This window comes from Natrix helvetica (genome assembly GCF_964273705.1).
Source record: "Natrix helvetica genome assembly, chromosome: W".
NCBI classification, from domain to species: Eukaryota; Metazoa; Chordata; class Lepidosauria; order Squamata; family Natricidae; genus Natrix; species Natrix helvetica.
The window spans coordinates 43,824,629-43,852,416 of record NC_138555.1 but is presented as its reverse complement, the minus strand read 5'-3'; the positions used below and the strand labels follow the sequence as shown (position 1 = coordinate 43,852,416).

Below are 27,788 nucleotides of genomic sequence, written 5' to 3'. Positions count from 1 at the left end.
CAATGGAACACCCAGTTCCCACCCCTCGACTGAACGAGGCTGGGGGAGTTCGGCCAGCTGTTCTCTTTCTGTCTCATTCGCAAGATGGCGGAGGCTGCAAACTGTATCATGGAGGTGAGGGGGGGCGGAGGGAGAGAAACAAGGGTGGAGCCGGACGCTGTCCTTGGTCCCCTCTGAGGGGCCCTGAGCCTTCACCCAACGAGTCTCTTCCAGAACCTCATAACGCGATAGGAACTCAACTTGCTCAACCCTAGACCCCTCCGAAGCCAGGCTTGACGGGGCTCCTGGGGACTATCTGCCCTCCGCCACCTAAGTGACCGAGACCCTCTTTATGCCCCTCGCTGCCTTTCACCTCTTTCTCCCTTCTGGCGGCCTCTTAAATACCATTCCCGCCTTTTTCTTCTCCATGGCGGTCCATTTTTTTCGCTGTCGCCCCTTTCCGCGGAAAACCTCGCACGCTCCCCGCCCCCTTCCTCATGGGAGCCGCATGGCAGCCTTGCCCCATTGAGCTCCGCCCCCGCAGTGGGTCCTCCTTAATCATGGCCGCGTGGGGTTCCTGCTTCCCGGATGGTTTAGGTTTTCCATCGACTCTTAGGTGCTGCAGCCCCCCCTCTCCCCCCTTCGTTGCACTCCCTTCTGCTGGAAAAGACCCCGAAGCTGCCGCAGATAGTGAACTCTTTGTTCGCCGACGCTCCTGCGCTTTGGACGGGCTGTCCCGCTGCCTCCTTGGCGCCTTTGCGTTTCCTTCTTTGGGCAACCCTTGCTGGTTCTCGTAATATGGGCTATTACGGATTGCCCAATCCTTTCCACGTGGAAATACAGCATCAACCCACAGATCAACCCCCTTCGCCCAGTCTCATCTTCTCTGTGATGGGCCCAACCCTCTGGAACGAACTCCCCCCTGACATTAGAACTACTGTTGATCTCCGCTCCTTCCGTAAGAAACTCAAGACCCACCTGTTCCGGCCTAGCCTAATCGTAATCATAAGTACAATCTATTACTGACCTTCCTGGATGGCTTTTTAATATTGTAAATTTTGGGGTTTTAATTTGGTTTTAGACTGTTTTTAACTTGATATGAGTTCGGGTATTTTACAGACCGTATGTTTATGTTGGTTGTCTAATGTTTTGTTGTTCTTGCTTTGTTGTTTTATATGTACTGTCTGTACACCGCCCCGAGTCCCTGCGGGGAGAGGGGGGCGGTATATAAATTTAATAAAACTCAAACTCAAACTCATCTGTTCTCCCCCCCCCCCATTTTTGAACTTCATATTTGCCTGTAAAAAAACTTAAATGGTGCCTGTTTCCACCATGATTTTGTCCCTTCTCTCTTTAATTTTGCCCCGTTTTCTGTCTGAAAGGAAACGGTGGGCCTTAATGCCATTGCTTCCCTCAGGTTGGTTCCTCTCTAACTTTGACAGGCCCAATGTGCTCATTGTCCTAAGGAGGCTCATTTCTATTTAGAATATAGAATAACATAATGTGAAGGGATCTTGGAGGTCTTCTAGTCTAACCCCCTGCACAGGCAGGAAACATACCATTTCAGACAAATGGTAATGTCCAATCTGTTCTTAAAATATCTGATGCCTTGTGGTGAGTTATTGCCTTCTGGCTCATTGTTCCCTTATGCTTGGAGGGTTCTTGCACCTTGTGGTAGCCAAACACTTTATGTGGGTTTACTCAGGACAGGAAGACGTTTTTGAGACTAAACCTCACAAGTATTTTACTTGGGCAAATTTTGAGGAGGATCTGCTTTGATATGCTATGATTTGTATAAGATCTTTTTTGAGGGCAGGTAAGATTCCAGGGTCTTCAGAGAAAGTTTGGATGCGGCTGGGGTAAGATTTGGGTGAAAGGTGAAGCTCAAGGTGAGTAGGAACTAAACTTAGGAATGTTGGATATCAAAGGTCAATGTATAGACTTCAGGGAGCTGCAAATTTTGGAAAAAGATTGAAGAGGAATGGATGAATTATTTAAATTGGCAGGTGACAGAGGTTGAAAAAGGTTGGAAGAATTATGTACTGTATACCTAAATGAGAAATTGAAGTATCTCCAATCTCCTATTCACATGGTCACAGAAACACAATTGTTGAGGGAATCCTTTTCATTTGCTGCTTTTCTCCCTAGAATGGCAATGATGGGGCCCAATAGTTGACCGTGGGGAAGGGTTCCTTGTTACCATCTTCCAGCTCATTCCATTTTAGATGCTCCCCAACCCCACCTGCCCGTCGGTGTTTGGTTTCATAGAGCCCATAGAATTAATTGGAATGATCCATTTAGACCAAGCTTCTTGATCTGGGCATTCACCATACATTGTGTACTGGTCAGTGGTGGGTTCCTGCCGGATCGCACCGGATCGCGCGCGCTCCCTTTCGGCGCTAAACCCGGATCGCGCGCTCCCTTTCGGCGCTAAACCCGGAAGTACGTTCTTGCCCCGCCCCTGGTGACGCGACGACGCTTGCCTGCGCTCCACCAGCTCGGCTGGGAACGGAGACGTTTCCTCAGCGGAGCGGAGCGCCTGAAAGGGACGCAGGCTCAGCCTGCCAGGCTGCCACCACTCCACTGAAGACATTGCTGAGCAGAGAAACGTCTCCGTTCCCAGCCGAGCTGGTGGAGCGCAGGCAAGCGTCGTCGCGTCGCCAGGGGCGGGGCAAGAACGTACTTCCAGGTTTAGCGCCGAAAGGGAGCGCGCGATCCGGGTTTAGCGCCAAAAGGGAGCGCGCGATCCGGGTTTAGCGCCAAAAGGGAGCGCGCGATCCGGGTTTAGCGCCAAAAGGGAGCGCGCGCGATCCGGCAGGAACCCACCACTGGTACTGGTGAGTACTTTGAAAATGTATGAGTTGAAAGCTGATTTAGGCCACTCACTTTATCCCTTGCTTGATGTAGGACTCTAGATTAACCCTAATAAGTGACTTACTAGCTTTTTCAATTACTGGAGCCCATCTTCAGGGAAGGTCTCTCTAGGCTAGATTGGATCCTGCAACATCCTGGGACATGTATTTTCGCCTTCACCTTCATTCGTTAAAGAAAATTATTATCTCAGATAATTGGTTGCCTTAATTGTCCTTCAACCAAATGTAAGAGCAGTTGTAGCTAGGGAGCATGTAGTGATGATGCTTGAATTTGGCACACAGATAACTCACGCTAGGCTACCAAAAGAAATCCTAGTTTTACCCTCTGAGGAGTGGGCTAGTACTGACAACTTGTGGTATAACTGCTGCATATATGTCAGCTGACAATTTATAAGAGTATTATGGAAATAATTATAAAAGCAGAGTACTAAGGATGTAGGGAACAAGGTGATCCCAAACAGGAATGTAGCATGGGGAGCCCCTATCACCTAATGGATGACTCCCAGGCATCTCTTAAGTAAGACATGCAACTTTTGCATTCTGTTTCACCTGAATGTTTAAGTGCCATATTTTTCAGAGTATAAGATGCACCTTTTTCCCTCAAAAAAGGGAGAAAATCAGGTTGCGTCTTATACACTGACTACAGCATTTTTGGCCTCCCGAAACCCCGCCCCCTTCACCAAAATGGCCGTGCATAGCCTTTAGGAGGCTTCCAGAGTGCTCCTGGGGGCTGGGGATGGCAGAAATGAGCAAAAAATGGGCCGTTTTTTGCTCAATTTTGCCCCCCCCCCAGCCCCCAGGAGCACTCTATAAGGCTCCTAAAGGCTATGCATGCCCTTTTTTCTTGACAAAAAACGGGCCTGTTTTCGCCCCCCCCCCCCCGCACTGTACAAGCCTCCTAAAGGCTATTCATGCCTTTTCTTTGACAAAAACCAGGCCTGTTTTCACAAAAAACGGGCCATTTTTGGGAGGTCTGCAGAGTGCAATTTTTTTTTTAATTGTCTCTTCAAAATCTTGGTGCATCTTATAATCCGGTGCATTTTATACTCCGAAAAATACAGTAGCTATTTCCAATACAGTTGTGTTTACCAATCCCCCTTGGAAGTGCTGTATCTGAATATACTGAGGGGGAATAGATGGTGGAGAGTTGTCATTTGGTAGGTGTATAACTGAGACCTTGATGTTTGGCATAGCAACTCTGCTGGCATTTCAGATGACTTTTTTTCTATTCCTGGCATGGGATTGTGATAATCCTATAAAAAGCCTCTTTGTGACGAGGCAACCCTGCTCTGTGTGCTATAGTTCTGTTTACTGATATGGTTGAATAGAAAATGCGTACATTATTGGGGGAGGTGGGGTGCCAGTCTATTTTTACCATAGAGGACATACTACTAAAGACTTCCTCTCCAAACTTGCATTTATCAGTCCTGTTATTTATTCAATTCATACAGCCACCCATCTCACATATGTGATTCTGGGTGGATTGTTGCAATTCTAAATGCTGGTTTCTGGCTCTGGAAATTGTTCTTTCTTTTATACCATTGGCAAGCCTAGCAGGAAACTACCATTAACCCCTCACATAGAGAAACATCCCAGAATTGCTTCCTTGTTTGTTGGTCAACTTTAACAGTTTTTTATTTGCCTTACTCCCTCTCCAAATCTTAGTTGTTAAAATGATCCAGGCTTCGGATCAGTTCCCATTGAGCTCTGAATTGACATTCTTTCCCTTGTTACTCTCTCCTAGAATTTTGTAACCACGCTGGCTAATGGGATGAGCCTGCAGACTCCGCTAGAAGATGTAAATATCCTTTGAGTTCATGAACACTAGGCTAGTGCTCAATCCTGGATGTGGTTGAGCTCAGGCCAGATCTTCCCTTGCTGTGTAGCTGGCTTGGTGATGCATCATCCATTAGTCCCCCTCGCATCTGTCTTTTGCTAAAATTGCATCTATAGTTATCCCCTTGCTTTTGTAGCTCTTGCTTAGATGTACTGCCCATTTCTTAAAATGCTAGGACTAACTAACTACCATTTCCCATAAGTTCTAGGTGTAGAATATACCTACTCTCTGGTTCTTTGCCCCCTTCTTCACATAATCACTTTACATTCTTGTTTCTTCTTTCTTGCTTCTGTATGTATCTTTTAGTCCGTATCCTTCAGTTAATCCTATGATGCAGTGTCTGTTCAGTCTTCAGTGGCTAAACAGTGCAGGATGAAAAAAGAATGGGGTTCATGACCATACCTTTTTTGTGTGTGCAGTGGATATTAAATCGTACTGATTGAAAATATGGACCAGGTCATGGTAATTTATTTCAAATTGTTCACCCTGCTGCCCATATAAAGGACATATATTTATGTCCTTAGTAGAAACTGATTAGAGCCTATCCTCTTTTGATCCATTGATAAAGCTGCAAATAAAATACTGTGTTTCCCCAGAAATAAGATAGAGTCTTATTTTGACCCCCAAAATAAGTGCTTGGCTTTATTTTTGGGGAGGTCTTATTTTTGAGGTGCAGGGGGCAGCGAGCTTGGTCACCTCATGGCTGCTGCTGTGTTGCAATATTTTCAGGGAGGGCTTATTATCTGGGGAGGGCTTATTTTCAGGGAAACAGGGTAATAGAGTATTTTGCTACAACACTTGTTTTTATTTTTCTCAGGGTGTTGGTAGAAAATGTTTAGTCATTCCTTGATATTTTGGAAGGGGAGAGTTTTGGATGTTAGGTCAGAAAACAGATTCATTGCACTTAGCTCAGCTGCTTGATTTGCGCATAGCTGCTACTTTTGATGTGCTGCCCAGCTATTGTCCCATGATGTTTTATTGTCTATTCCAGTGATGGCGAACCTTTTTTGGCTCGCGTGCCACAAGTGGGGGGAGTGCTGGGGGGTCGAGTGCGGGCGTGCCGCACCCATAATGCAACGCACGACCCCCCCAGTGCGCATGCGTGCACAACACGTGACCCCCCCATTTTTACTATTTTTTTGGCCTCCCCAGGCTCCAGGGGCTTTAGAGGAGCCTGGGGAGGGCGAAAAGAGCCTCCCCCGACCCCCCGGAGGCCCTCCGGAGGCTTCAGGGACTGTACGGAAGTGACTTCCGGTTTGCTCAGAGGGTGGTTTTAAGCGTTCCGAAGGCTTCAGGGACGGTCCCTGAAGCCTCCGGGGGGATGGGGGAGGCTCTTTTCGCCCTCCCCAGGCTCCTATAAAGCCTCTGGAGCCTGGGGAAGGCGAAAAATAGCTTTTAAAATGGTGAACTCAGCTGGCCATCGCACGCATGCACTCTGGCCAACTGACAGGGCAGCGCCTTGCGTGCCCTGACAAATGGCTCCGTGTGCCACTTGTGGCACGCGTGCCATAGGTTCGCCATCACAGGTCTATTCTATTTATCTGAGACATACAAATTATAATGGCCATCAAACTATATTTGTCTTGCATTGCATCTTTGTTTAAAAAATCAAGCTTATTTTCTGGTTGATTTACATGGGCAAAGGCTTTGTACCTCAGGGTATTTTTCCTTTCTTTTTCTCATGTCAGTCAGTTTAAACAAAATGTTAATTGCCCAACATTGACATACTGGGGAGACTTTGTGGGGCAGAGCTGGAGGGTTCTAAGCCAGGGTGTTAGTTGCGTTGGGAGGACTTGCTCATTCTTTCCTTAACTTTTATTGCAGCTCATGGAGACATTCGGGGTAGAGCAGCTCAGGAGGTAGGCCATTAACGATAAAGCCTGCCAAACTTTCCTGTGCATTGTGGGAATATGAGACAGAATTGCCCTGAGAGCTTGGGGGTGGGGGTGGGGGATAGACAAAGAGTGGTACTAAGAAGACTGAAATGGCAAATTATTATCCATTTCTGCCAGAGCCAGAAATTTCTCTTCTAGCAAATGGAGCTGGTGCACTTTAGTTAGAACTTCAATATGTTCAGCATCTGACTAGCCAAATGCAAAGAGACTCCCTGTTTCCTCCTCTTTTGGGGGTAAATAATCCATATAGCTGAGGTCTTGTGACAACCTTTAAGGGGAGGAGCAGATTTGTTGTGACATAAGTTTTAGTGAACCATTGCTTGCTTGTTGAGATGCATTTTAAGTTGTCATTTTTCTGTTACTATAATATTAATTCCCTTTTTGGCCAAGGCCGTATTAATGTTAAAAAACTCAATTAAGGATAGCATAAACCTAGTTTTATAACATGTATAACATAACATCAAAAGAGCAGGATAAAACTTATCTATTAAAAGCAATCTCTATGGCTTGCCTAAAGCTTTGCAAATATGGGAACAATTTGACTTCCTTAAGGATTTAACCTTGAAAACAGAATTCTCCAATCTGGTGCCCTCCAGATGAGTTTGAGCAACCTGAGTGAAAAGAATATTGTGCTCTTATGGCTTGTTAGGATTTAATACAGGTAGTGCTTGACTTACAGCAGTTCATTTAGTTACAATGGCACTGAAAAAAGTGACTTATTACCGTTTTCACAGTTATTTATCTTTCCAGCATCCCCATGATCATGTGATCAAAATTCATATGCTTGGCAACTGGTTCATATTTCTGACCTTTGCCGTGTCCCGGGGCACGTGATCTCTTTTTGCGACCTTCTGACAAGCAAAGCCAATGGGAAGCCAGATTCTAATCCAGGAAATTCCAGTTAGAATTCAGTGTGACTTTGTAGATGGCTTTTAGTGGTCTCTCCGAAAAAAAGACAGGATCTGCATTGATAGAAGTATATTGATGCACCTATTTCCTTGAATTCAGCCCTCTGCTCTCTGTACCAGCTACAGCTTCCAGTTACTCAACACTGGGAGCAGTTAAAGTATGTTGCAATAGTCTAGCACTGAAGTCTTTAAGTACCGTATTTTTCAGAGTATAAGACGCACCAAGATTTTGAAGAGGCAATTTTTTTAAAAAAAGGTTTTGCACTCTGCAGACCTCCCAAAAACGTCCCGTTTTTCTTTCAAAAAAAGGGCATGAATAGCCTTTAGAAGTCTTTGAGAGTGCTCCTGGGGGGGTGCCCCCCCAAAAAACGAGCAAAAAATGGCCCGTTTTTTGTCAAAAAAAAGGTGCTGCATAGCCTTTAGGAGGCTTATAGAGTACTCCTGGGGGCTGGGGGGGCGCCAAAATTGAGCAAAAAATGGCCCATTTTTCACTCATTTCTGCCCTCCCCAGCCCCCAGGAGCACTCTGAAAGCCTCCTAAAGGCTATGCACGGCCATTTGGGTGAAGGCGGTGGGGTTTGGGGAGGCAAAAAATGCTATATTCAGTGTATAAGACGCACCCAGATTTTCAGCCTCTTTTTGAGGGAAAAAAGGACCGTCTTATACTCAGAAAAATACGGTAATAAGTGAAAGGTACTAATCCAAGTCCATGATAGTTCCCCCCCCTCAAATTCCACCTCCAAATCTACAACCTGTTTTAAGACTCTCATGCTTGAAAATTCAACTTGTGAAAATGTGTCCTATTCAGTAATATATGGCCTATCTTACATAGGCTTCAGCCAGTGGTGGGTTGCAGGCGGTACGCCCCAGTACGAGTGTACCGGAGCCAGCGCGGAGCACCGGATACCGTTCCGGTACGGTGCTCCGGAGGGCCCACCCCCCCCGCCCAAGCTCCTTACTGGTGTTTAAAGGCTTTTGTGCTTCCGCACAGGCGCATGGCGTGTACAGTGCTTGTGCGACGCTCCACGGAGCAGCTGGAGCATCACAGAGGCACTTGAATGCATGCGTACTCTGCGCACGTCCATGAGGATGCCACCGGCCACGTTCCAACTGTACCGGTTGGAACGGGATTTGCAACCCACCACTGGCTTGAGCTATATTTTTTCCTGTTATCTCTGTTCTTCTGACTAAGAAATCTTAATTTTAGGAAGATAAAATAGTTAATTCTACTAAGCAACTTCAATTTGGTTTACCAGAGGTTAAAAGACACTAATTTTCCCCCTTAAAATTCCCTTAAATTGGAAATCAGTCCAATTTGTTTAGAATTTTTAGGATTAACTCTTCATTTTACTTGTCAATTCCACCAACCACCACCTCCAAAAATAAATTAGTGTCCAAGAATTTCCATTACATGTTTGATTAAAATGTCTAGATAATAGGTTTGGGTTCAGGCTTCTATCTAAAGAGCTACCACTTGTCAGAACAGACTTAATGCTACTTATTAGAACACGGGCAAACCAAATTAAACATGAGAATTAGACCCAGTGCTTACACAAAGAATGTTCCCTAAAATCAGTAAGTATAGAATAGCATCATGAGACAACCCCAGGCATAGAAGAGATGCATGTGTTTTTCCTTAGCCTCCAAATTGCCTGTTAAAATTCTCATAATGACAGGGTCACCCATCACCTTTCTGACATGAATCCCACTTACCCCTTTGCATTGTCAGCGTGTGAATCTTCCAGAAGCCACCCTGATCTGTATCTCTCCAATATGTTAATTATCTCCACCAAGCAAAATCCTACCCCCCTTTGGGATACAAGTAGAATGTCAGGCATGCCTCCTTCAGTAACCAAGAAAGAAAACTCCCAACTCCATTGTTTGTGGAATTAAAAAGTACTTTTACTGGTTATGAAAAGATAGCTGCGAAAGTAAAGCAAGATCTGAGCCAGACAGGCACGAACACTTACATATCAAACGCTTACCCAACCCCCTCCCTCCAATGACCCCCACCCCAGTGTCCAATCTGCAACTCCCTAAGGTGTCACGTGGGTTGCATCTCCAGACAACATCATTACGTTGGTATGCAGGACGGTTGGCCTTGACCAGGTCCAAACACCGGCCATCAGCATGCTCAGAAGATGGTGAGAAGAAAACTCCCTTTGCCATATCACCTCCAGTACCATTTATTCCCATCCAAAATACCATGCCCCCACCCTCCCCATTTCTATGGCAGCCGACAGCAAGTAAGCAAAGCAGAGGCTGACATTGAATGACTTTTTAAACCAAACATTTTGTTTCTTGGGAAGAAGGAATTGTTGCATATCTGCAGACTGTTCAACCTCATTAAAATAGATGCACAGTGACATGTTCAGAAGAAGAGTATCAGCAACAGATTTTCTAAATTGGAACTCTGGTTTCCCTTGGTGAAATAAAAAAAAAACCAAACCATTGAATTGAATATAAAGGGTTACTTCAGAAACTGCAAATATTTTGCAAGAGGGTGATACAGTGTGAATTTCTACAAGCTAAGGTCCTAATACTCCTTTTCTCTTTATGGCCATCATCTAATTAATAGTTGCATGAATTTGCTAGGAGTAAAAAACTAATTCTAAAAGAAGCGGCATACTTGTTTGTATAAAGTTTATGTACATTGACAACTCTGAAAAGATGTTTGTTGCGTTTTGCCTCTTGCACACACAACATTGTTAAGAAAGCACATTGTTGTACCAGTGTTTTTAAAATCCATTTAATCAGGCATTGGGGTGCTTAAATCCGGCCAACAAGGCTGGCCTGGAAATATCAAAGGACCAGCCCGCGGTGCCTCTCCGGCCAAAATGGGCCATGTGCGCCCCCCCCTCAGTGCGTTTTCAGCCTCCCATGGCCTCCAGCAGCACTCTGCTGGCCAACAACTGGCTACATGGAGGCTTCCCGAGGTTCCCATGTGACCCGTTTTCAGCCTTCCCAGCCTCCAGTACTCTGTTGGCCAAAAACTGGCCTTGTGAGGCCTCCGGGGCAGAGGGGGCAGGCCATTGAGGCCGAAAACGGGGCAGGGAGCAGAGTGCTGCAGGAGGCATTCGTCCTGACTCTCCCTTCCCCGCCCAGCAGAGGAGAACTACTGATCCGGCCCTTGAATAAATCAAGTTTGACACCCCTGATATAGACCATCTTGATTGATATGAAATTATTAGTTGAGCAATACAAATGTAAATGTTTACTTAAAAAATATGGAATTTAGGGAAATTGTAAATTATATTTGGGGGTCCTGGGATGACTTGGGTCTTTATGTATTTTCACCAGGTCTCGTGCACCCAGCTGGAAAACAGCAAACCAACAGCAGAAGAGATGACTTCCAAGGATTATTACTTTGATTCCTATGCTCACTTTGGAATCCATGAGGTTAGAGAATTGGTGGGGATGTGGTTATTTATTAATTTATTAAATTTGTTTGCCACCCATCTTGCCTCAGGATATAAAAACGAGATCCAGTCTTGTTCATTTGTGTGTGTCTGTGTGTGTGTGTGTGTGTGTGTGTGTGTAAGTAAATAGATTTTGAGGAAGTTCCCTGATGCGCCCTTTTTCTGCATCTTAGGAAATGCTGAAAGATGAGGTCCGGACACTGACATACAGAAATTCCATGTTTCACAATCGGCACCTCTTCAAGGACAAAGTGGTCCTGGATGTTGGCAGTGGCACAGGAATACTTTGCATGTTTGCAGCCAAGGCTGGTGCCAAGAGGGTCATTGGGGTAAGTGCGATGCTCATACGCTATTGGCCTCTGTTTTGTGATGGAGTCTGTTGAATGCAAAATAGATGAAAGGATTTGATGGAATGCTACATGGTCTGATAAGCAGAGATTAAGAGTTCTGTATTAAAATTGGTATTGGCAAAATTCTATAAATCTACCTTAGTTATTTCTATGAAGATTTGGAATGGCAGGCAAGAGAGAGAGACCATTTGCTGTTATACTAACACTTGACATTCTTTAGTGCCATTTCATCACATGTATTTCCAGGGGGGTTTCTTACTAATTTAAGAAGAAAAAATATAATGTGCTATCTTATGAAACATCTCTATTACTCCACCACCACCCCATTCCCCACTTTGGATATCCCCACAACTAATAGATTGAATGCTCCAGTATCTCTGATTATGCTGTCAAAATCGTCAAAGCCAACAAACTTGATCATGGTAAGTAAATTCATTTTTTTTAAATGTCCTCAATTTCTGAAGCACTTATCTATGTGTATCCAAAAAGCCAGTGTTGTACAGAAGATATTTAGGGGTAGTCCTCAACCTAGGGCCATACTTAACAATGGTTCAAATTAACAATGGGCTTATGTAAAGCACGTCTGACTGTTGCAAAATATTTTTTTAAAAAACACCGTGGTTATATGGTCGCAGTCTGAATGCTTGGCAACCTGTTCGTGCTTATAACAGGTTGCCAAGCACCCATGCTCATGTTTGTTTGTTTGTTTGTTTGGATTTATATGCCGCCCTTCTCCAAAAGGACTCAGGGCGGCGTACAACATTAAAAAACACACATCCCAAAAGTTAAAAAAAAATTAAATCCATATCCCAAAAACCAAACTGAATTTAAAAGACAATACATTTAAAATAAGTTAAAATTAACAGGCCAAGCCGGCTTGCTGGAAAAGCCAACTTTTTAGGGCACGTCGGAAGGACCGGAGGTCAGGGATTATGCGAAGCTCCGGGGGCAGCTCATTCCAGAGGGAAGGCGCTCCCACAGAGAAGGGTCTCCCCCTGGGGGTCACCAGCCGACACTGTCTGGCCGACGGCACCCTGAGAAGGCCAACTCTGTGGGATCGTACTGGACGGTGGGAGGCTACTGGTGGCAGTAGGTGGTCTCGCAGGTACCCTGGGCCTAAGCCATGGAGCGCTTTAAAGGTCATAATTAATACCTTGAATCGCACCCGGAAAACAACCGGCAACCAGTGCAGGCCGCCTAAAAGGGGTGTAACATGGGAGCACCTAGGTACCCCCATGACAACCCGCCCGGCCGCATTCTGGACCAGCTGAAGCCTCTGGGTGCTCTTCAAGGGCAGCCCCATGTAGAGAGCATTGCAGTAGTCCAGGCGAGAAAGGACAAGGGCATGAGTGACTGTGCACAGAGCATCCCGATCCAGGAAGGGGCGCAACTGACGTACCAGGCGAACCTGGTAAAAGGCCCCCCTGGTCACGGCCGTCAGGTGTTCTTCTAAACTAAGCCGCGTATCCAGGAGGACTCCCAGATTGCGAGCCTTCTCTGAGGGGGCTAAAATTTCTCCCCCTATCATCAAAGATGGAACAAGATGCACAAATCGGGATGAAGGAAACCACAGCCACTCAGTCTTGGAGGGATTGAGCTTGAGCCTGTTCCTCCCCATCCAGATCCGCACAGCTTCCAGGCATCGGGACATCACGTCGAGGGCATCGTTTGGGTGGTTTGGGGTAGAGATGAAAAGTTGGGTATCATCAGCATATTGATGATACCGTACCCCAAAACCACGGATGATCTCGCCCAGCGGTTTCAGATATATAGTGTGATCATGATTTGTGCAATGGAATGTAGTTAAGAGGTGGATTCCCAGGGGAGGGAGGTATTCAAAATGATAAGAGACAAACTCAGATACTTTGTGTGTGAGAAAGAGGGTGAAGCCATCCCCTCCCTAATAATTATCAGAATGTATGGTAGATGCAGATAGTAAAATGCTTAGTTTGGCAAAATTCTGTCTTCCCCTCTTTCTCTGATTTAAAATTATGAAGCATAATTTTAAAATGTGTGGTTTTCCCCCACTAAAGTGGTGTCCATCATCAAGGGCAAAGTGGAGGAAGTGGAGTTGCCTGTGGAAAAGGTTGACATCATCATCAGTGAGTGGATGGGCTACTGTCTCTTCTATGAGTCCATGCTCAATACTGTCATCTACGCCCGTGATAAGTGGCTGGTAAGTCTAAATCCTTGATTTCTGCCAGTGGTGCTTAGATCTAAACTGGCTGTCAGCGTTCCAAATATCATGCAGAATTAAATCATTATCCAAGGCAAAGTTATCCTTAAAACTCCAATTTAATAAGACAGACATGTTGGCATTATGCTGTGAAATTTCAACTCTAATGTACATCCTGTGGGTTCACCCAGTTGAAAGTTCATTATCTATCCCCACACCCCATAATTCATCACATGGTCCAATCTTCATCTTCCACGCTGGCATGTACACCCCTCTGCTTCCGGTCAGGTGTCGAGGTACGGAGACAAAAGACGACCTTGAGCTTCTAAGAAGAACCATAACAATACATTCCACAATCCTACTCCTTTCTATTCCCCCCTCCCAACTACTACACTAATGAAACAGCATAAGCAATTAATAAAAAGTGTGGCAGGCCAAAGATCCTAAAAGGAAGATAACTACAGGCCTGACACTGGCCCTACCCTACCTTATTTTCAAAGCTGGATTATGAAAAAATCCATTTGACCAAAAGGACAAGGTATAGTGGTAGAATGGTGATGAGATGTGTTCAGAAGTTTTGATTTTAAACTTACTTTAATTTGAAACACCCCATTTTGAATGCAAAAGAACTTTTGTAATCTAAACTATAGATCAGAAAGCATTTCTAGTTTGAAGTCAAGAATTTGTAGCTCAAAAAACTTCCAGAATAATTGGAGAAGACCATTTTCCACATGGAATACTGTGTTTCCCCGAAAATAAGACAGGGTCTTATTTTCTTTTGCGCCCCCCCCCCCAATTTTGCTTTATTATTGGGGGGGCTTATTGGTTTGGGGTTGCCGGGTGGCCGCTTTCTTGCGAGCGGGCGCCCGAAGAGCTGGGCACAGCCTCAGGGGCAAACGGCTGTGTTGCGCTGTCGCAGCAGCGCAACAAAGCCGCCATGAGGTGACCACGCTCATGAGCAGCTGCCCGGCAACCCCCCTTTCTAGCTGGGCAGAGTACCACTCACCGACCCAGTAATATCCCAAAGGCGCTAAGCCGCGTGGCGCTCTGCCCAGCTGGAAAGAGAGGTTGCACGAGCACTTGTTCCGCCTCCAGCTCGCATGCCTCCCAGCCTCACCATGCCCAGCTCTCCCTGTAGAGCTGGGCCAGGGCCCCGCTGCCGCCGCAGCCCCGCTGCCACCGCCGCCATTCTCCGAGCATAACCGGCCTCCAAACTCCGGAAATCTGCTGCCGACTCTTCCGGCAGCGGCCGCTCTGGGATTACGCTCTATGGTTGTGGGCTGGCTGTTGGAACAGTCTTTCCGCAGCCAGCCCACAACCATAGAGCGTAATTTTCGGAGTTTGGAAGCTGGTTATGCTCGGAGAATGGTGGTAGCGGGGCGGCGGCGGCGCCCTGGCCCAGCTCTACAGGGAGAGCTGGGCATGGCTCTACAGGGAGAGCTGGGCATGGTGAGGCTGGGAGGCACGCGAGCTGGAGGCAAAACAAGTGCCTGCACAACCTCTCTTTCCAGCCGGGCAGAGCGCCACGCGGCTTAGCGCCTTTGGGATATTATTGGGTCGGTGAGTGGTGGTCTGCCCGGCTGGAAAGGGCCATTGCCAGGCGGCTGCTTGTGAGAGCAGCTGCCTGGCAACCCCCACTCCAGCTGGGCACAGCGCCACCCACCAACCTAGCGGTATCCCAAAGGTGTCAAGTAATGTGAGCTCCTTTGCCCCCCTCCCCCGGCTCCTGCGGCTTTGCGCCTTTGGGATATTGCTAGGTTGGTGAGTGGCGCTCTGCCTGGCTGGAGGGGGGGGGGTGTCCAGGGGGCTTATTATTGGGGGAGGGCGTATATTTTTGCCCACAGGAAAAATATGGCATGGTCTTATTATCAGGGCGTGTCGTAATTTCAGGGAAACACGGTAGCTGTTTTGATCTCAGAGCAGCTGTTTCAAGGTCACAACAGGATATTTCAGTTTCAGAAATTTACACATCATTAATAATAGCTACTACTCTATTGGCCAAAAGAACATTTCAGAGTGACCTTGTTCCTGTAAAGTCTCAGGATTACAGTCAGGTTCATTAGACTCATCCCAGTATCTAAATCATCTAATCTTTCAGAACAGTACAGTACTAATTCCTTTAAAAATGCAGTAACACAGAAGAGCACCAGGGGTGGGTTTCAATTTTTTTTACTACCTATTCTGTGGGCGTGGTCTATTTTGTGGGCATGGCTTAGCGGTCATGTAACGGTGGGCGTGGGCAACGTGATGTCACTCACCAGGAGATGTCATGGATTGGGTAAAATGTGGTGAAGCTCACTTAACAAAGCTCTTGCTTAGCAACCAAAATTTTGGACTCAATTGTAGTCATAAGTCAAGGACTATCTCTGCCTTCCTCTGCATGGCAGTCTTGTCCTAGTAAACTCCTCCTCCTTTCTGGCAATTTTCCTCTCTGTTAGAGGCACCAAAATAATCCAGACAATGTAAGGTTTTTTTGCTGCAGCAGGGGGTTGGGCTAGATGACCTCCGAGTAGCCTTCTAGCCCTAAATTGCTTTTCTTTCTTTCTTTCTTTCTTTCTTTCTTTCTTTCTTTCTTTCTTTCTTTCTTTCTTTCTTTCTTTCTTTCTTTCTCCCCTTTGTGGGAAGCAACCAACACCCCCCCCCCCCAATAAAATATTACTCCCAGAAAGGCTCATTCCACATTCCTGCCAGATACATAATGAGGTAATGAGCTTATAGAAAGTTTGGCTCCTTTCACAAGCAGGGAATGATCCAAACCCTGTTAGAAACACAAAGCCCATATTGCACAAAACCCCAAACTTCAAAAACATAGAACCATATAAGAATCCTACCTTTTATCCAGTTTGTTGTTCAGTTGACCCAGAAACAAACTGCTGAATGTCACTAAGTTACCCGTCCTCCTTACAGCGTCATTAGTACCCATGCTACTATGGAAAGGATCCTAAAAGTTGTTCTTATTTTATTTTTATTTAGAATGATTTATAATGCTTGTAAGCCGTTTGGGTATTACGGTACTGCATTGTTATTCTGGAAGTTGGGGTATAAATTGTAAGAAACATGAATGTTAACATGTATATTATGTGTCCCTCCCCTGCTCAGTCCCCTTGTCATTTAAAAAAAGAAATTAGATTCTCCACGAAGAAAAGGATTGTCATTATTTTGTGGCTGACTGATTTTCTTTTACCATCCATTTTGTGCTAGACCCCAGATGGACTTATTTTTCCAGACCGTGCCACACTATACATCACTGCTATTGAAGATAGGCAGTACAAAGATTACAAGATCCACTGTAAGTACCAAGTTCTTTCCCAAAAAGGATGCCAGGCCCTTTGAGCACATAAGGAATCATCCATATGGGGGAAAGATATTTCCTGGTGACTCTTTTAAGTGAACATTTTCTCTGCTTCTTTTTAATTGTTCCCTTTGTTAGTGGGTGGGTGTGATTGCAAAGGCTTTCCAGGATATAAACCCCTTCTAAACTCTTGTGTTTCTTACTGCAGGGTGGGAGAACGTATATGGATTTGACATGTCATGCATCAAAGATGTGGCAATCAAAGAGCCCTTGGTGGATGTTGTTGACCCAAAGCAGTTAGTCACTAATGCCTGTCTCATCAAGGTATGGGGTAATTTCTTTTTCTGCCCTTGATTTTCTTAACCGCCATTGCTATGAAAACCCTGTCTAAAATAGCATTAGGTGTTCACTGGTCATATGTTGCTTCTAGCACTGATCACCTTTCTCTGTTGTAGTGGGTCTTCAGATCAGTGAATAAAAATCATTGAGCAATATCGAGCACAGTGATCCTGATTAAGGGGAACATTAAGCTATCCCCAAAGAAGGCTGCTCATAGCAGCATGCCAGGAACTTTTCAGAACTTAGAAGAAATATAGCGCCAGCCCTTAGGATTTACTATCCAGCATTTGAAATCTTTCTTAATCTTACTGGGTATTTAGTTGTCATGTTGATAAACATTGTCACTGCATTAGGAACATCTTCTTTTTTGCTTCATCTGTTTTTTTTGGCAGGGCCTCTCTATGCTTTGTCTTTCTGTGGCACTTGCTGATCTGGATTACGCATGCAAATGACCCTTTTGGGGACTTTGTAGGCAAGAGAGAAAAGCCCTGGCATATAACCAGGAGAAAATGATGGAAATAGGCAAATAGGGACTAAGAACAAATGCTAGATTGTTGTACTGAACTGCAGTAAGGGAGTATTCTCTTCTGTTTCCCAGAGAAAAAAGGGGAAAACATCAGATTTGGTATAAGTCACCCTATGGCCCAGAGCAGAGCAGACTAACTATGAACATAGTGAGGTTGCACAGATGCATAAAACTTAAAAACTCTATAAATTGCTCACTTTTTTGTGTCGAATGCTAGTTCATCTCAGGATGCCTCCAAATATTTGGCTTTCAGATGTTACTGTTTTGGCTCTAAAGGATTGCTACTTTTGCAATCTGCAGGAACTTGCTATAAGAAAGAATGATTGTTACTGTTTTGTGAGGATAATGAAGGTATGTTGACCTGTCTTGTTTTCTCTCTCCTTCCTACTCACCTGTGGCAGGAGGTAGACATCTACACAGTGAAGGTGGAGGACCTCACATTCACATCCCCCTTCTGTCTCCAAGTGAAGCGCAATGACTACATCCATGCCTTGGTCGCCTATTTCAACATAGAGTTTACCCGATGCCACAAGCGAACTGGATTCTCTACCAGTAAGGGCACTTTTTGCCTCAGTGTGGGAAATCAGCAAGGAGGAATTTTGATCCAGTGTGGGGGAGTTTGGGTGCTAAAATGTTAATATTCTGGTAAAGGATAAAACTAAACCAGTGGAATTTTCAGTTTTAAAATATGACTAGTTAATATCTTACAGTAATGCAACACTGCTGGAAAGACTAGATTTGTATTTCTCAACCTTAGCAACTTTAAATTTAATGGACTTGAACTCCTAGAATCCCCTAACCAATCATACCGGCTGGAAATTCTGGGAGTTGAAGTCCACATGTTTCAAAGTAGCTAAGGTTGAGTAACACTGAACTACCGTGTTTCCCCGGAAATAAGACCTACCCCAAAAATAAGCCCTAGCGAAGGTTGTAATCAGCCCAGGGCCACGGGTGGGTGCGGCCAGCACAGGAGGTGGCAAGTGTCTGGCAGCAGCTGCAGGCAAGCAGAGAGATGGTGGGACGTAGTGTAGTGGGCGGGCACAACAGATGTGCAAAACACAGGCCCAAGGACAGAAAATAAAACCCTGCAAAAAAAAAAGTAACTAAGGGGAGGGTGTTCTATCTTGCTTCTGGGTATACTGATTCAGAAGCCCACATGAATTGAAGGCCTGAGTTGAAGCTGTAACTCGCCCTGGCCGAAGAGGGGGCGCTGAAGCCAGAGGAGAAAATTTATTCCATATATTTTAACCTTTATTTAATTATCTTTCCATTATCATATTCAAACAGCAACTAAATTTTATTGTCATGTTTAGGAGTAAACCACATATCTCAGCTTTATATTTCCCTATATAACAATTTCTAATTGTCTGATTTTTTCCTAGTAAGTCTTTTGTCCCAATTCTCTATTCATGTCTTCTCCCTTTTCTTTGTTTTGACACATCTACCCTCTTCAATTTTCCCCAATCCACTGTCAAACCCAAAGAAATCTTTCAATATTTCCCTTTGTTGGGGAGTAACCCCCTTCTTCAGGTTTCCCTATGCCACTGTCAACCTCTGTAAGATCTTTTGTCTGCTTTTTATTTCCTTTTGTTGGGAAACATCCCCCCTTTTCAATTTTCCCTATACCACTGTTATAGGAGAAAGGAGAAAACTTATTTCCCCCACCCCCGCCCTCCAGGCTGGGAACCCACCCAACGACATGTCCCCTCACAAATATGGGCAGTGATCCCTGAGGCGGTGCTTAGCACGACAGCTCCTTACCTTCCCCAGTCACCTCATGGAGGCTCGGCCCCTTCCCTCCCCACCAGTGTGACTCCAGCAGCCAGACCTTGGCGCCAATTGCATGGGACGGGGTGTGCGACTTGGCTTAGCGCTGGGATCAACCATGTGGGTAAAGCGCCACCCCAAGCTTGGCCCGGACCTGACTTGGCCCCTTAATCGCAGCCCCGCGGATCAGCTAAGCCAGCAAGAGCCGGGAGCTGCCTCTCGTTCCATCTCTCCGGGTGCCTGGAGGAGTTTGCTGCGCGCACTCGCCAGCGCTGCTCCCGGTGCTAGGCAACCTCGCCAACAACGGCTCCTCTGTTCTGCAGCTCACTTTGTGGTTCTGGAGCAGGTGGCAACCACGGTTTGTGCTCCACCAGGCCTGGAGCTTGGGTCTTGCTCAAGCTGCTGCTACTAGAATGATGAGGCAGAAGGCTGCAGGGCACATCAGGATCGCCTCCCCCCATGCCTCTGCCTGGCTGCTGGGCCTGCTGCACCTGCTGCTGCTGGTCTCATGGGGGCTCTTCGTCCTCCTGGCCTTGCTGTTCTCGGCCACCCTGCTGGGCTGCTCCTACCTGGCACAGGGCGAGTTGGCCCAGATCGATGAGGTCCGAAGCGCCTTCCCCCCGCTGCCAGCCTGGCAAGTGCCCTTCGTCAGCGGTTGCCGGTGGAGCTGCGCTGCCTCACCCACCATCGACTTTGGGCTGCTGAGAGCCGGCTACACACCTGTTCTGTAATGGTAACGCCAGGCTCCATTTAAGTGAGTGGCAGGTGTGCTTGCCGGCCCCTCACATGGAACCATCCCCTCTTTGTGTGTGAGAAAGAGGGTGAAGCCATCCCTTCCCTAATAGTAAAATGCTTAGTTTGGCAAAATTCTGTCTAGATGTGGAAGCAATAAAGCAGGGATCCCCAACCTGTGGGCCACGGTCCACTAGTGGGCCACGAGGGGTTTGCAACCAGGCTGCAGAAATGGCCGGCGAGTGCACACACACACACTCATTTGCACAAGCAGCAGGTTAGTGTGTACTCCATTTAAGTGAGTGGCAGGTGTGCTTGCCAGCCCCTCACATGGAACCATCCCCTCTTTCCTGCTTGGATTTCAGCAGGGAGGGTTTTCAGCTCCCGAGTACCTCTTTGGACCTTTACCTCACCTGTGACTGCTCTGCTGCCACTTTCTCGCCTTCCGGCCAGCCCTACACCAAGCCCAGACTGCTACGGTACCCAGCAGCCTGCACTACTGTACCTTCCGCTGGAGCTGCCCCATGCAATCCCCCAGGCCGGGTAGTGTGCCCCTGCCATGCGCCTCTTTGGCGGGAGTCTGGGAGGCAGAGGTAGGCAGCTGTACACACACACCCTGCCACCTGGCTTACGGTGGCGGCACTGGTCTGAAGCAGGGCAGCCTAGAGCAGGGCAGCCAGGAGGGCGAAGAGCTCCTGCGAGGCCAGCAGCAGCCGGTTCAGCAGGCCCAGCAGCAAAGGCACCAGGGGGGGGAGGCTTTCCTGATGCACTACGTGAGTTGCCAAGAGACAGTGGGATGGATTTAATGGAGGCAGGCGATTCCAATGCACGGCGGCGCTGGCCACTGGCAGCAGGCATAGGCAGCCGAGGGGGTGGGGGTGGGCAGGTGATCCCAACACACTGCACAACCTGCCTTGTAACAGCAGCCTGAGCAAGACCGGAGCGCCAGTGTCCCAGCAGCAGGAGGCAGGGCGGGCGGAGGGCAGGGTGCGCCAAGAATTTGGCCTGTTGTGGCTGTGGGCAAGCAGATGGTGGGATGGAGAGGGCTAGCCCGGCGGCCCCCCACACTCACCGCCTCCTGTACATGGGGAAAAAAATAAGACATCCCTGGAAAAAGCTCTAGTGCTTATTTTAGAGCCCCCCAAAATACAAGACCGGGTCTTATTTTCAGGGAAACACAGTAAGCTATTGCTGACAAACAGGACTATTGCAGCAGGTTTAGCTAGGCTGTTTTTTCAGTAGCTTTGGTATCCTCCCACTTTAGCATTCTTGTAGATTTTACTGATTGAGAGATTGAAAAGTAGAATTATTGGGATATTCAGAGAACTTCAGTTTATTTGGAGGAAAATATCTAAAGTCAACTAAATCAAGGACATGGTTGGAGAGACATTTTGGGTACTTCTTTTTCCTCCTGGCTGCCCTCTCTGTTCATTTTCATTTTCTTACTACCTTCAGGTCCTGAATCTCCCTACACCCACTGGAAACAGACAGTCTTTTACATGGAAGACTATCTAACAGTGAAGACAGGAGAGGAGATATTTGGCACCATTGGCATGAAGCCCAACGCCAAGAACAATGTGAGTCATGAGGGTGGTTCTTTTCCTGCAGTGTTTTTCTGGAAAGTTGACATCATTTCCTCCAATGGCAAACTTGCTTGGGAAATAGAAATCGAGCCTACAGAAGTTTCTTTGTTTCTTAGATTTGCAAAAATACAAATATAAATGCCATATTAGGCAAAAGGTAACTAACCAGAAACAATCCAGCGAGGATCAAGCATAGTGACAGCCATGGAGTGTTGGATGTGCAGAGATGGAGAGAGATGAAATGGTTTGCTGGAGAAAGCCATGGTTGGCTGGAATTCTGATTAAGATGCACTTACTCCTATTAAGTAGGGAAGTGTGAAATGTTCTTTTTTTTTTTTTAACAAAGTTTTATTGGTTTTTTTAATATTTTACAAAAGGAAAAGGTAGGGGATAGGTTACAAATGTTGGCAACTGCACTGTGCGGTAGGTGCGCCCCCCCCTCCATACTCATAGTATACATTTGCACATAATTCATTATTAGATAGTAACATAATAACATATAGTCAGCATGTAAGTTCAGTTAATAGTTTCGAACAGTTTATGTCAGGTGGATTTTCGTACTCATTTTTGTGATCTGAGCTTTCTCAATGTTGCCCCATCTCCCCCCGCCGACAGAGCTCCGGCCCCTCCCGTGTCCTGTGTATCTGGTGGAGGATCCTCAGGTTTTTCTAGGAGTAGTTTGTTTTTTTCCATAAAGGCCTGTGCCTCTATGGGTGTATTAATTCTAACTCTTGTCTCCTCCCAGAATATTAGCATACCTTCAGGCATCAACCATCTAAACCACACCCCCTTCTGGTATAATTTATTCGCTAATTGCGAATAGTTTTTTCTTTTTTCTCTTACTTTCTTGGGGATCTGTTTCAGAATGGTTATCTCCTTATCTTTGTATGTCAGGGCTTGCCCCCGTTGTGTGCTCAGAATTTCATCTCTTGTGCTTTTTCTAAGGAATTTAATGTGTACCTCCCTGGGAACATTGTGTGTCCTAGCATAAGCTGAATTCACTCTATATACCAGGTCTATTTCCCACCCCATCTGTTGCTTCTCTTTCTGGATGTAGTCAGCCAAAATGTTTGTCATGATGTCCCTTATATTTTCATCATCTGTCTCTATCACATTTTGAAATCTAAGATAAAAGGACATTCTCTCAAACTCTATTTTCAACTGCTGGGAGTCAAGTTCTTTGTTTCCCTTCTGCATCCCTTCCATCCCTTCCCTCATCTCCGCCGCCCCACCCTCCAAGAGGTCCAATCTCTGTGAGTTCTTATTAATTTTGGCCTGGTTCTCTTTAATTTCTTCTTTCATCTCCTGCAGTTGTTTCTTTATTTCCTCTTGTCCCTGTATAATTTGCTGAAACATTTGTTGAAAGTCCATCTCCAGAGATTTGGGTTGCATCAAAGCTGTTATTTTTGATTGTGTACTAGGACTGGAGGTTGCAGATGTCGGGGCAGAGGCAGCAAAGCCAGGCTTTCCAGGAGGTGGTTTTTTAGGTGGCATTCTTTATACCATAAAGAGTTCAGTCAGTATAGAGAATGGTCAATCAGAAAGGCAAGGCAGCTAAGAGAGTCCAAGAGACAGAAGGTCCAGGCAGAAGAGAGTTTTTGTTTCCACTGGCCCTGGTAATAGAGCAAAATTTCCACTCCAGGGAGTTCAAAGAACAGCAATCCACAAGAGACTTATCTGAGCAACACGGAGACAAAGACCGGAAGCCTGAAGTTTCAAAGGTGGAGTCAGATTTCACATTTCATAAAGACAACGGAAGTGTGCCATCTTGCCCTGCCAGCTTCGGGTTTGGAGGCAACAAATAAAGTTTTCAAAGTTCAATGTTCAAAGTTTCCAGATCATCATTATTTTAGGGCTTAAGTCCGAAAATTCACTTAATTCACTAAATAGGAGCGTGACATCATTGGTTGGCTCTCCCCCTCCTCCTCCTTTCCCTGGGGCAAAGAGCTAGATCGTTTCCAGCCGCCCGTCCGAGGGAGGGGGGGAATTCCCCCTCCCTCCAGCCGCGCCTCTCCGATTCACGCCGAAAATAGGATTTAAACAGCTGACTTTTTTTTCGTTAGAGTTGTTAGGGTTGTTAAAGGGAATGGAGAAAGTTCACGCCTCACCACACAGCAGCCGCATCCTTCTAGTTTCTTTTTCTCCGATCTGCATCGTAGCGAAGACGCCGGAGCGTCTCCCCATTGTGCTCCCCGGTGCCTGGAGCGAGGCGGGGGACCTCCTGCCGGCCGCCGCCGATCCAGGGATCCCCCGCGGTGCCGCCCCTTCGGCAGGACGCCTCTACAGGGCGTCCTGTGCCCCCCAAGGAGTGGGAAGCCCACCAGGGAAGCGGGGGGCGAGCAAGGCTTGCTCGTCGCCGTTGGCCGCCGGAATCGGAAGTCGGAAATGTTCTGTTCCTCTGATCTAGGGTTAGGGGTTAGGGTTATGGTATTAGTGTAACTCTTGTCCAGCAATGAGTTATCCTGCAGTGAGTTGGCTGTGGTGAGTTGGCCATGGCGACTTGTCATATACCCAATTTTCCATGTCCCTATTACATCATTCAGCGGCAGATATATGCTTTGGTAACTTGCTAGACCACTTGTCCCAAAGGTGTGCTTTTTCAAGAGGCAATTTGACTTTCTTCTTGTTCTTTGAAGATGTTTTGCTTTTAATACAAAAGCTGCTTCAGTGCTGAGGTTTCTTGGATGAGAAGCAAAATGTCTTCAAAGAATAATAAGAAAGTCCAGTTGCCTCTTGAAAAAGCATCTTTGGGACAAGTGGTGTAGGAAGTTCGTTTGGGGAAATTGGTTGCTTCTTACCATAATCCAGGCCAAAAGCTGATCTGAACTGGATTTTCTTCCATCAGGGTGCATTCATATGCTTTTAACATTTTTCTTGCCCCCCCCCCCCGCCCCTCCCAACCTAATCTCCCCATTCTTCCTCAGTTATATGCTCTTGATTGGTAGGAGTTTAAATACGATGTATTTTTTTTAAAGGAGTGTGATTGGCCTCTTTATTTTTAAACCCTAAAAAGACATTAGAATGTTGTTACCCATTTGTTTATCCAGTTTCTTTTCCATCTTATCTCTGCACCACTGACTGCACTTAGCTTGTGGGAGAAGGCCAGCTAATCTGTAGCTTTTATTATTTTAAGAAAAGAAAATGGTTTAGTCATGACTCAGGCATAATTGATGAAATTTGCATAAGCTTGTGAATATATAAAAGATGGTTCCGAAAAAAAAATCTTAGTTAAAAAGATCTTGTTTAAAATGAATACTGTATAAAATTGGGATGTGTGGCTTTCTTGCTTAAAGTGTCATGCAAGAACTCTTAACATCTTGCCAGATTTGGCAAATTGTGAAAGTTCCATTTTAGTGTACTTTGAGTTTAATATTTAGGTTTCCAAAATTAAATGTATTGAAGGTTATGTACTGCAGCAAGTGGGGCAGCACGGTGTTTTAGCGGTTAAGACACTGGGCTTGTCAGCTGGAAAGCCGGCAGCCCAGGTTCAAGACCTGAGCTCCATGTACCAGGGTGAGCTCCCATCCCTACCCCAGCTCCTGCCAACCTAGCAGCTCAAAAGCATGCAAATTCAAGTAGATAAATAGGTACCACTTCGGTGGGAAGGTAACAATGCTCTGTAACATGCTGGCCACATGACCTTGGAAATGTCTTCAGACAGTGCTGGCTCAATGGCCTTGAAACGGAGATGAGCACCGCCCCCTATAGTCGCCAACGACTAGCAGAATAAAATCCACAGGTAGTCTACCTTACTGCAGGAAGTTCATCCTGCTAATGTTCAAGTTAAAAGTTCTTATGGGAATTAGGTGATTTCAATTTAACAAGAGTTTATTCTTGATTGGAGATTGCCATTCTGAAGTTTCCGTATGCCTATCAACATTTAGTGTGGTTACCCTGTGTTGTGGTGTTTGGTGCAACAAAATTTCTTGCCACTGGAAGAAATAGAGTGATGAGAGCAGGGGACAAGAAGGAGTGCTGGAGAATTTATTGGGAAAGGGTCTAAAATTCAGTCCTATTTGTCCCAGTAGCCAAGTTATGTGATAGAGGAGTTAAGGAACACAACAAAATGCATGCTAACATTCTGAAAAGAGAATATAACAACTTTAGCAGCACAGGAATGCCAAATCCTCCCTATCTCTCGATGGGGATGAGGTTGAGCTTCCTGTGTGTGGTGGAGTACATTGTGGAAATAATAATGCTTTGACTCATTTTCTTTTTCTGTATGCAGCGAGATCTGGACTTCACTATTGACTTGGACTTCAAGGGGCAGTTGTGTGAGCTGTCGTGTTCGACGGATTACCGGATGCGTTAGCCCCTTTGCTCCCACAGGTTTTTTTTTCCTTCTTCAACAAACCTTGCACCCAGAGCAAATCCTCTCTGTCATCCTATTCCATTGGCATATCACTAATTCATTTCATTGTGTAGTTCCCTGTAGCTGCAATCTGGGCCAGCAAGGAAAGGGTCAGTATTAGAGGCTAGGGGGAAATAGCCAAGATTCCCCCACCCCAAATCCCATTGCCCCTTGTTTTCAAAAGCCTTCCCTTTCCCCAACTACCAGGAACTGAGGCTTGAGTGCCAACAGCAGGCTTCCATCATGGATTTTTATTTTTGTTAAATCGTTGTTGGTCTTCTCTGCCAAACTGTTGCCTAAAATTTTTCTCCCTCCCAGCCTGATTTTTTCAGTGTAATACTGTTCCTTGCCACCACCTCCAGTGCAAACACTGCTTGGTTTTGGGGGGTATATCAATTTGGCATCCAGTCAGCAGGGTGGGCATCCCACCAGGATTTTTTTAAATGAAGAGGGTATGTGGAGGTGTGGGTGAAAAAGACTTCTCCATTTTATGGGTATTGTTTTTTTCACTGATGGGTGTGTACCTTTCTATCTTAAATTTCCTGTTCAGATCTGTGGAGAGTGATGGTGTTTTGTTTAATCCTTTGCCCTTGGAAAGCTGACATAGTGTGACTTTCATACCTTATGGGTTTTATATGGTTACATTCATGAGGGGAAAAATAAAGAAGTTGAAACCAGTTGCTCCTTCTTTTATTAGCAAAAAACAATGTAATAATGTGTGCATTTCCCTATCAAACGTTCCCTGGAGTCTTTCTATGAGAAAAAAAATATGTGGGAATAGGATGAAGGGTTGGGCTGAACTGCGGAGAACTCCAAAAGAGTGACCCAGGGTGTTTAGGACAGAATTACCCAACATTTCCTGGTTGGTGGCCCGGGATGGGGGTACAGAGGGGATGGTTTTGTGGGAGGGGCAGGAGCATGTGGAAGCGGGGCCAAGAGCGCATAGGCCACAGACTGGTAGTGGGCTGCAGTCCACAGGTTGGGGACTCCTGGTTTAGGACACAAAGGACTTCCATCCTGTTACTGATGCAGCTGTAGAATTTTTTTACAAGCCAGTCCCAAGAGACAGGATAACAACTCAGCATTTCCATATGTAGAAATTAACTGGAGAAATTGCACCTTCAGCAGTGGCTCCAGCATAGACTTCTTAGCCACATAGGTAAAGAAGGCTTAGCCCTAGGCCCTAGGAGAATAATGCAGGCCACATTGTGCCCGATACACTTGGCAGCTGCTCCAAGTGTGGAATAGGCCTAAACCAAGGGTGTCCAGCTTTGGCAACTTTAAGACTTGTGGATTTAAACTCCTAGAACAGGGATGTCAAACTCACATCATCACAGCGGCATCACGTGACGTATCTGGACTTTTTTCCCCTTTGTGAAACTGGGCGTGGGCATGGCCAGTGCGTGATGCATCTGGCCTGTGGTCAGGGAGTTTGAAAGCACTGTCCTAGAATTTCCCAAGTCATCATGGCTGGTTGGGGAATTCTGGGAGTTGAAGTCCACCAGTCTTAAAAAGTTGGACACCCCTGCCCTAAACTATCCGAATAATGAAACCAAGAGCTTTCCCACATAACCCCTCCACTCACTACAAATGTGCACTCAATCATTCTGTCCCTGTGTTGCTTCTCTCTGGCCAATTCAGCAAGCTCTTCTTCGGGCACTTTGCTACTTTTATTTCTTCTTTTTGGAAATCCGGGCTGAGGAATGATCACCAGCCGTGGCAGAGGCTTCCCTTCGGGCGACCCTCCTCCCCGCCTTCTCAT

General features: G+C 46.0%; 1 protein-coding gene across 3 annotated transcripts; it reads left to right on the top strand.

Annotated features, from left to right (window-relative positions):
* Window positions 1-26,703, top strand: LOC309400377 (protein arginine N-methyltransferase 1-like). Of its 3 annotated transcripts, XM_081968814.1 has the most exons (12): window positions 70-114; window positions 4,597-4,654; window positions 6,514-6,548; window positions 10,792-10,890; window positions 11,084-11,239; window positions 11,619-11,682; window positions 13,294-13,436; window positions 16,638-16,725; window positions 16,937-17,052; window positions 17,995-18,145; window positions 21,548-21,669; window positions 25,904-26,703. In XM_081968814.1, exons 1-12 carry the CDS (start codon window positions 85-87, stop codon window positions 25,985-25,987), a joined length of 1,146 nt encoding a protein of 381 aa, XP_081824940.1. In that variant the 5' UTR covers window positions 70-84; the 3' UTR covers window positions 25,988-26,703. The 3 variants fall into 3 exon arrangements, with proteins under 3 accessions (XP_081824942.1, XP_081824941.1, XP_081824940.1); XM_081968815.1 differs by lacking the exon at window positions 6,514-6,548 and having other exon boundaries at window positions 41-114; window positions 4,597-4,650; XM_081968816.1 differs by lacking the exons at window positions 4,597-4,654; window positions 6,514-6,548 and having other exon boundaries at window positions 1-114.
* The last annotated feature ends 1,085 nt before the right edge of the window (window positions 26,704-27,788 follow it).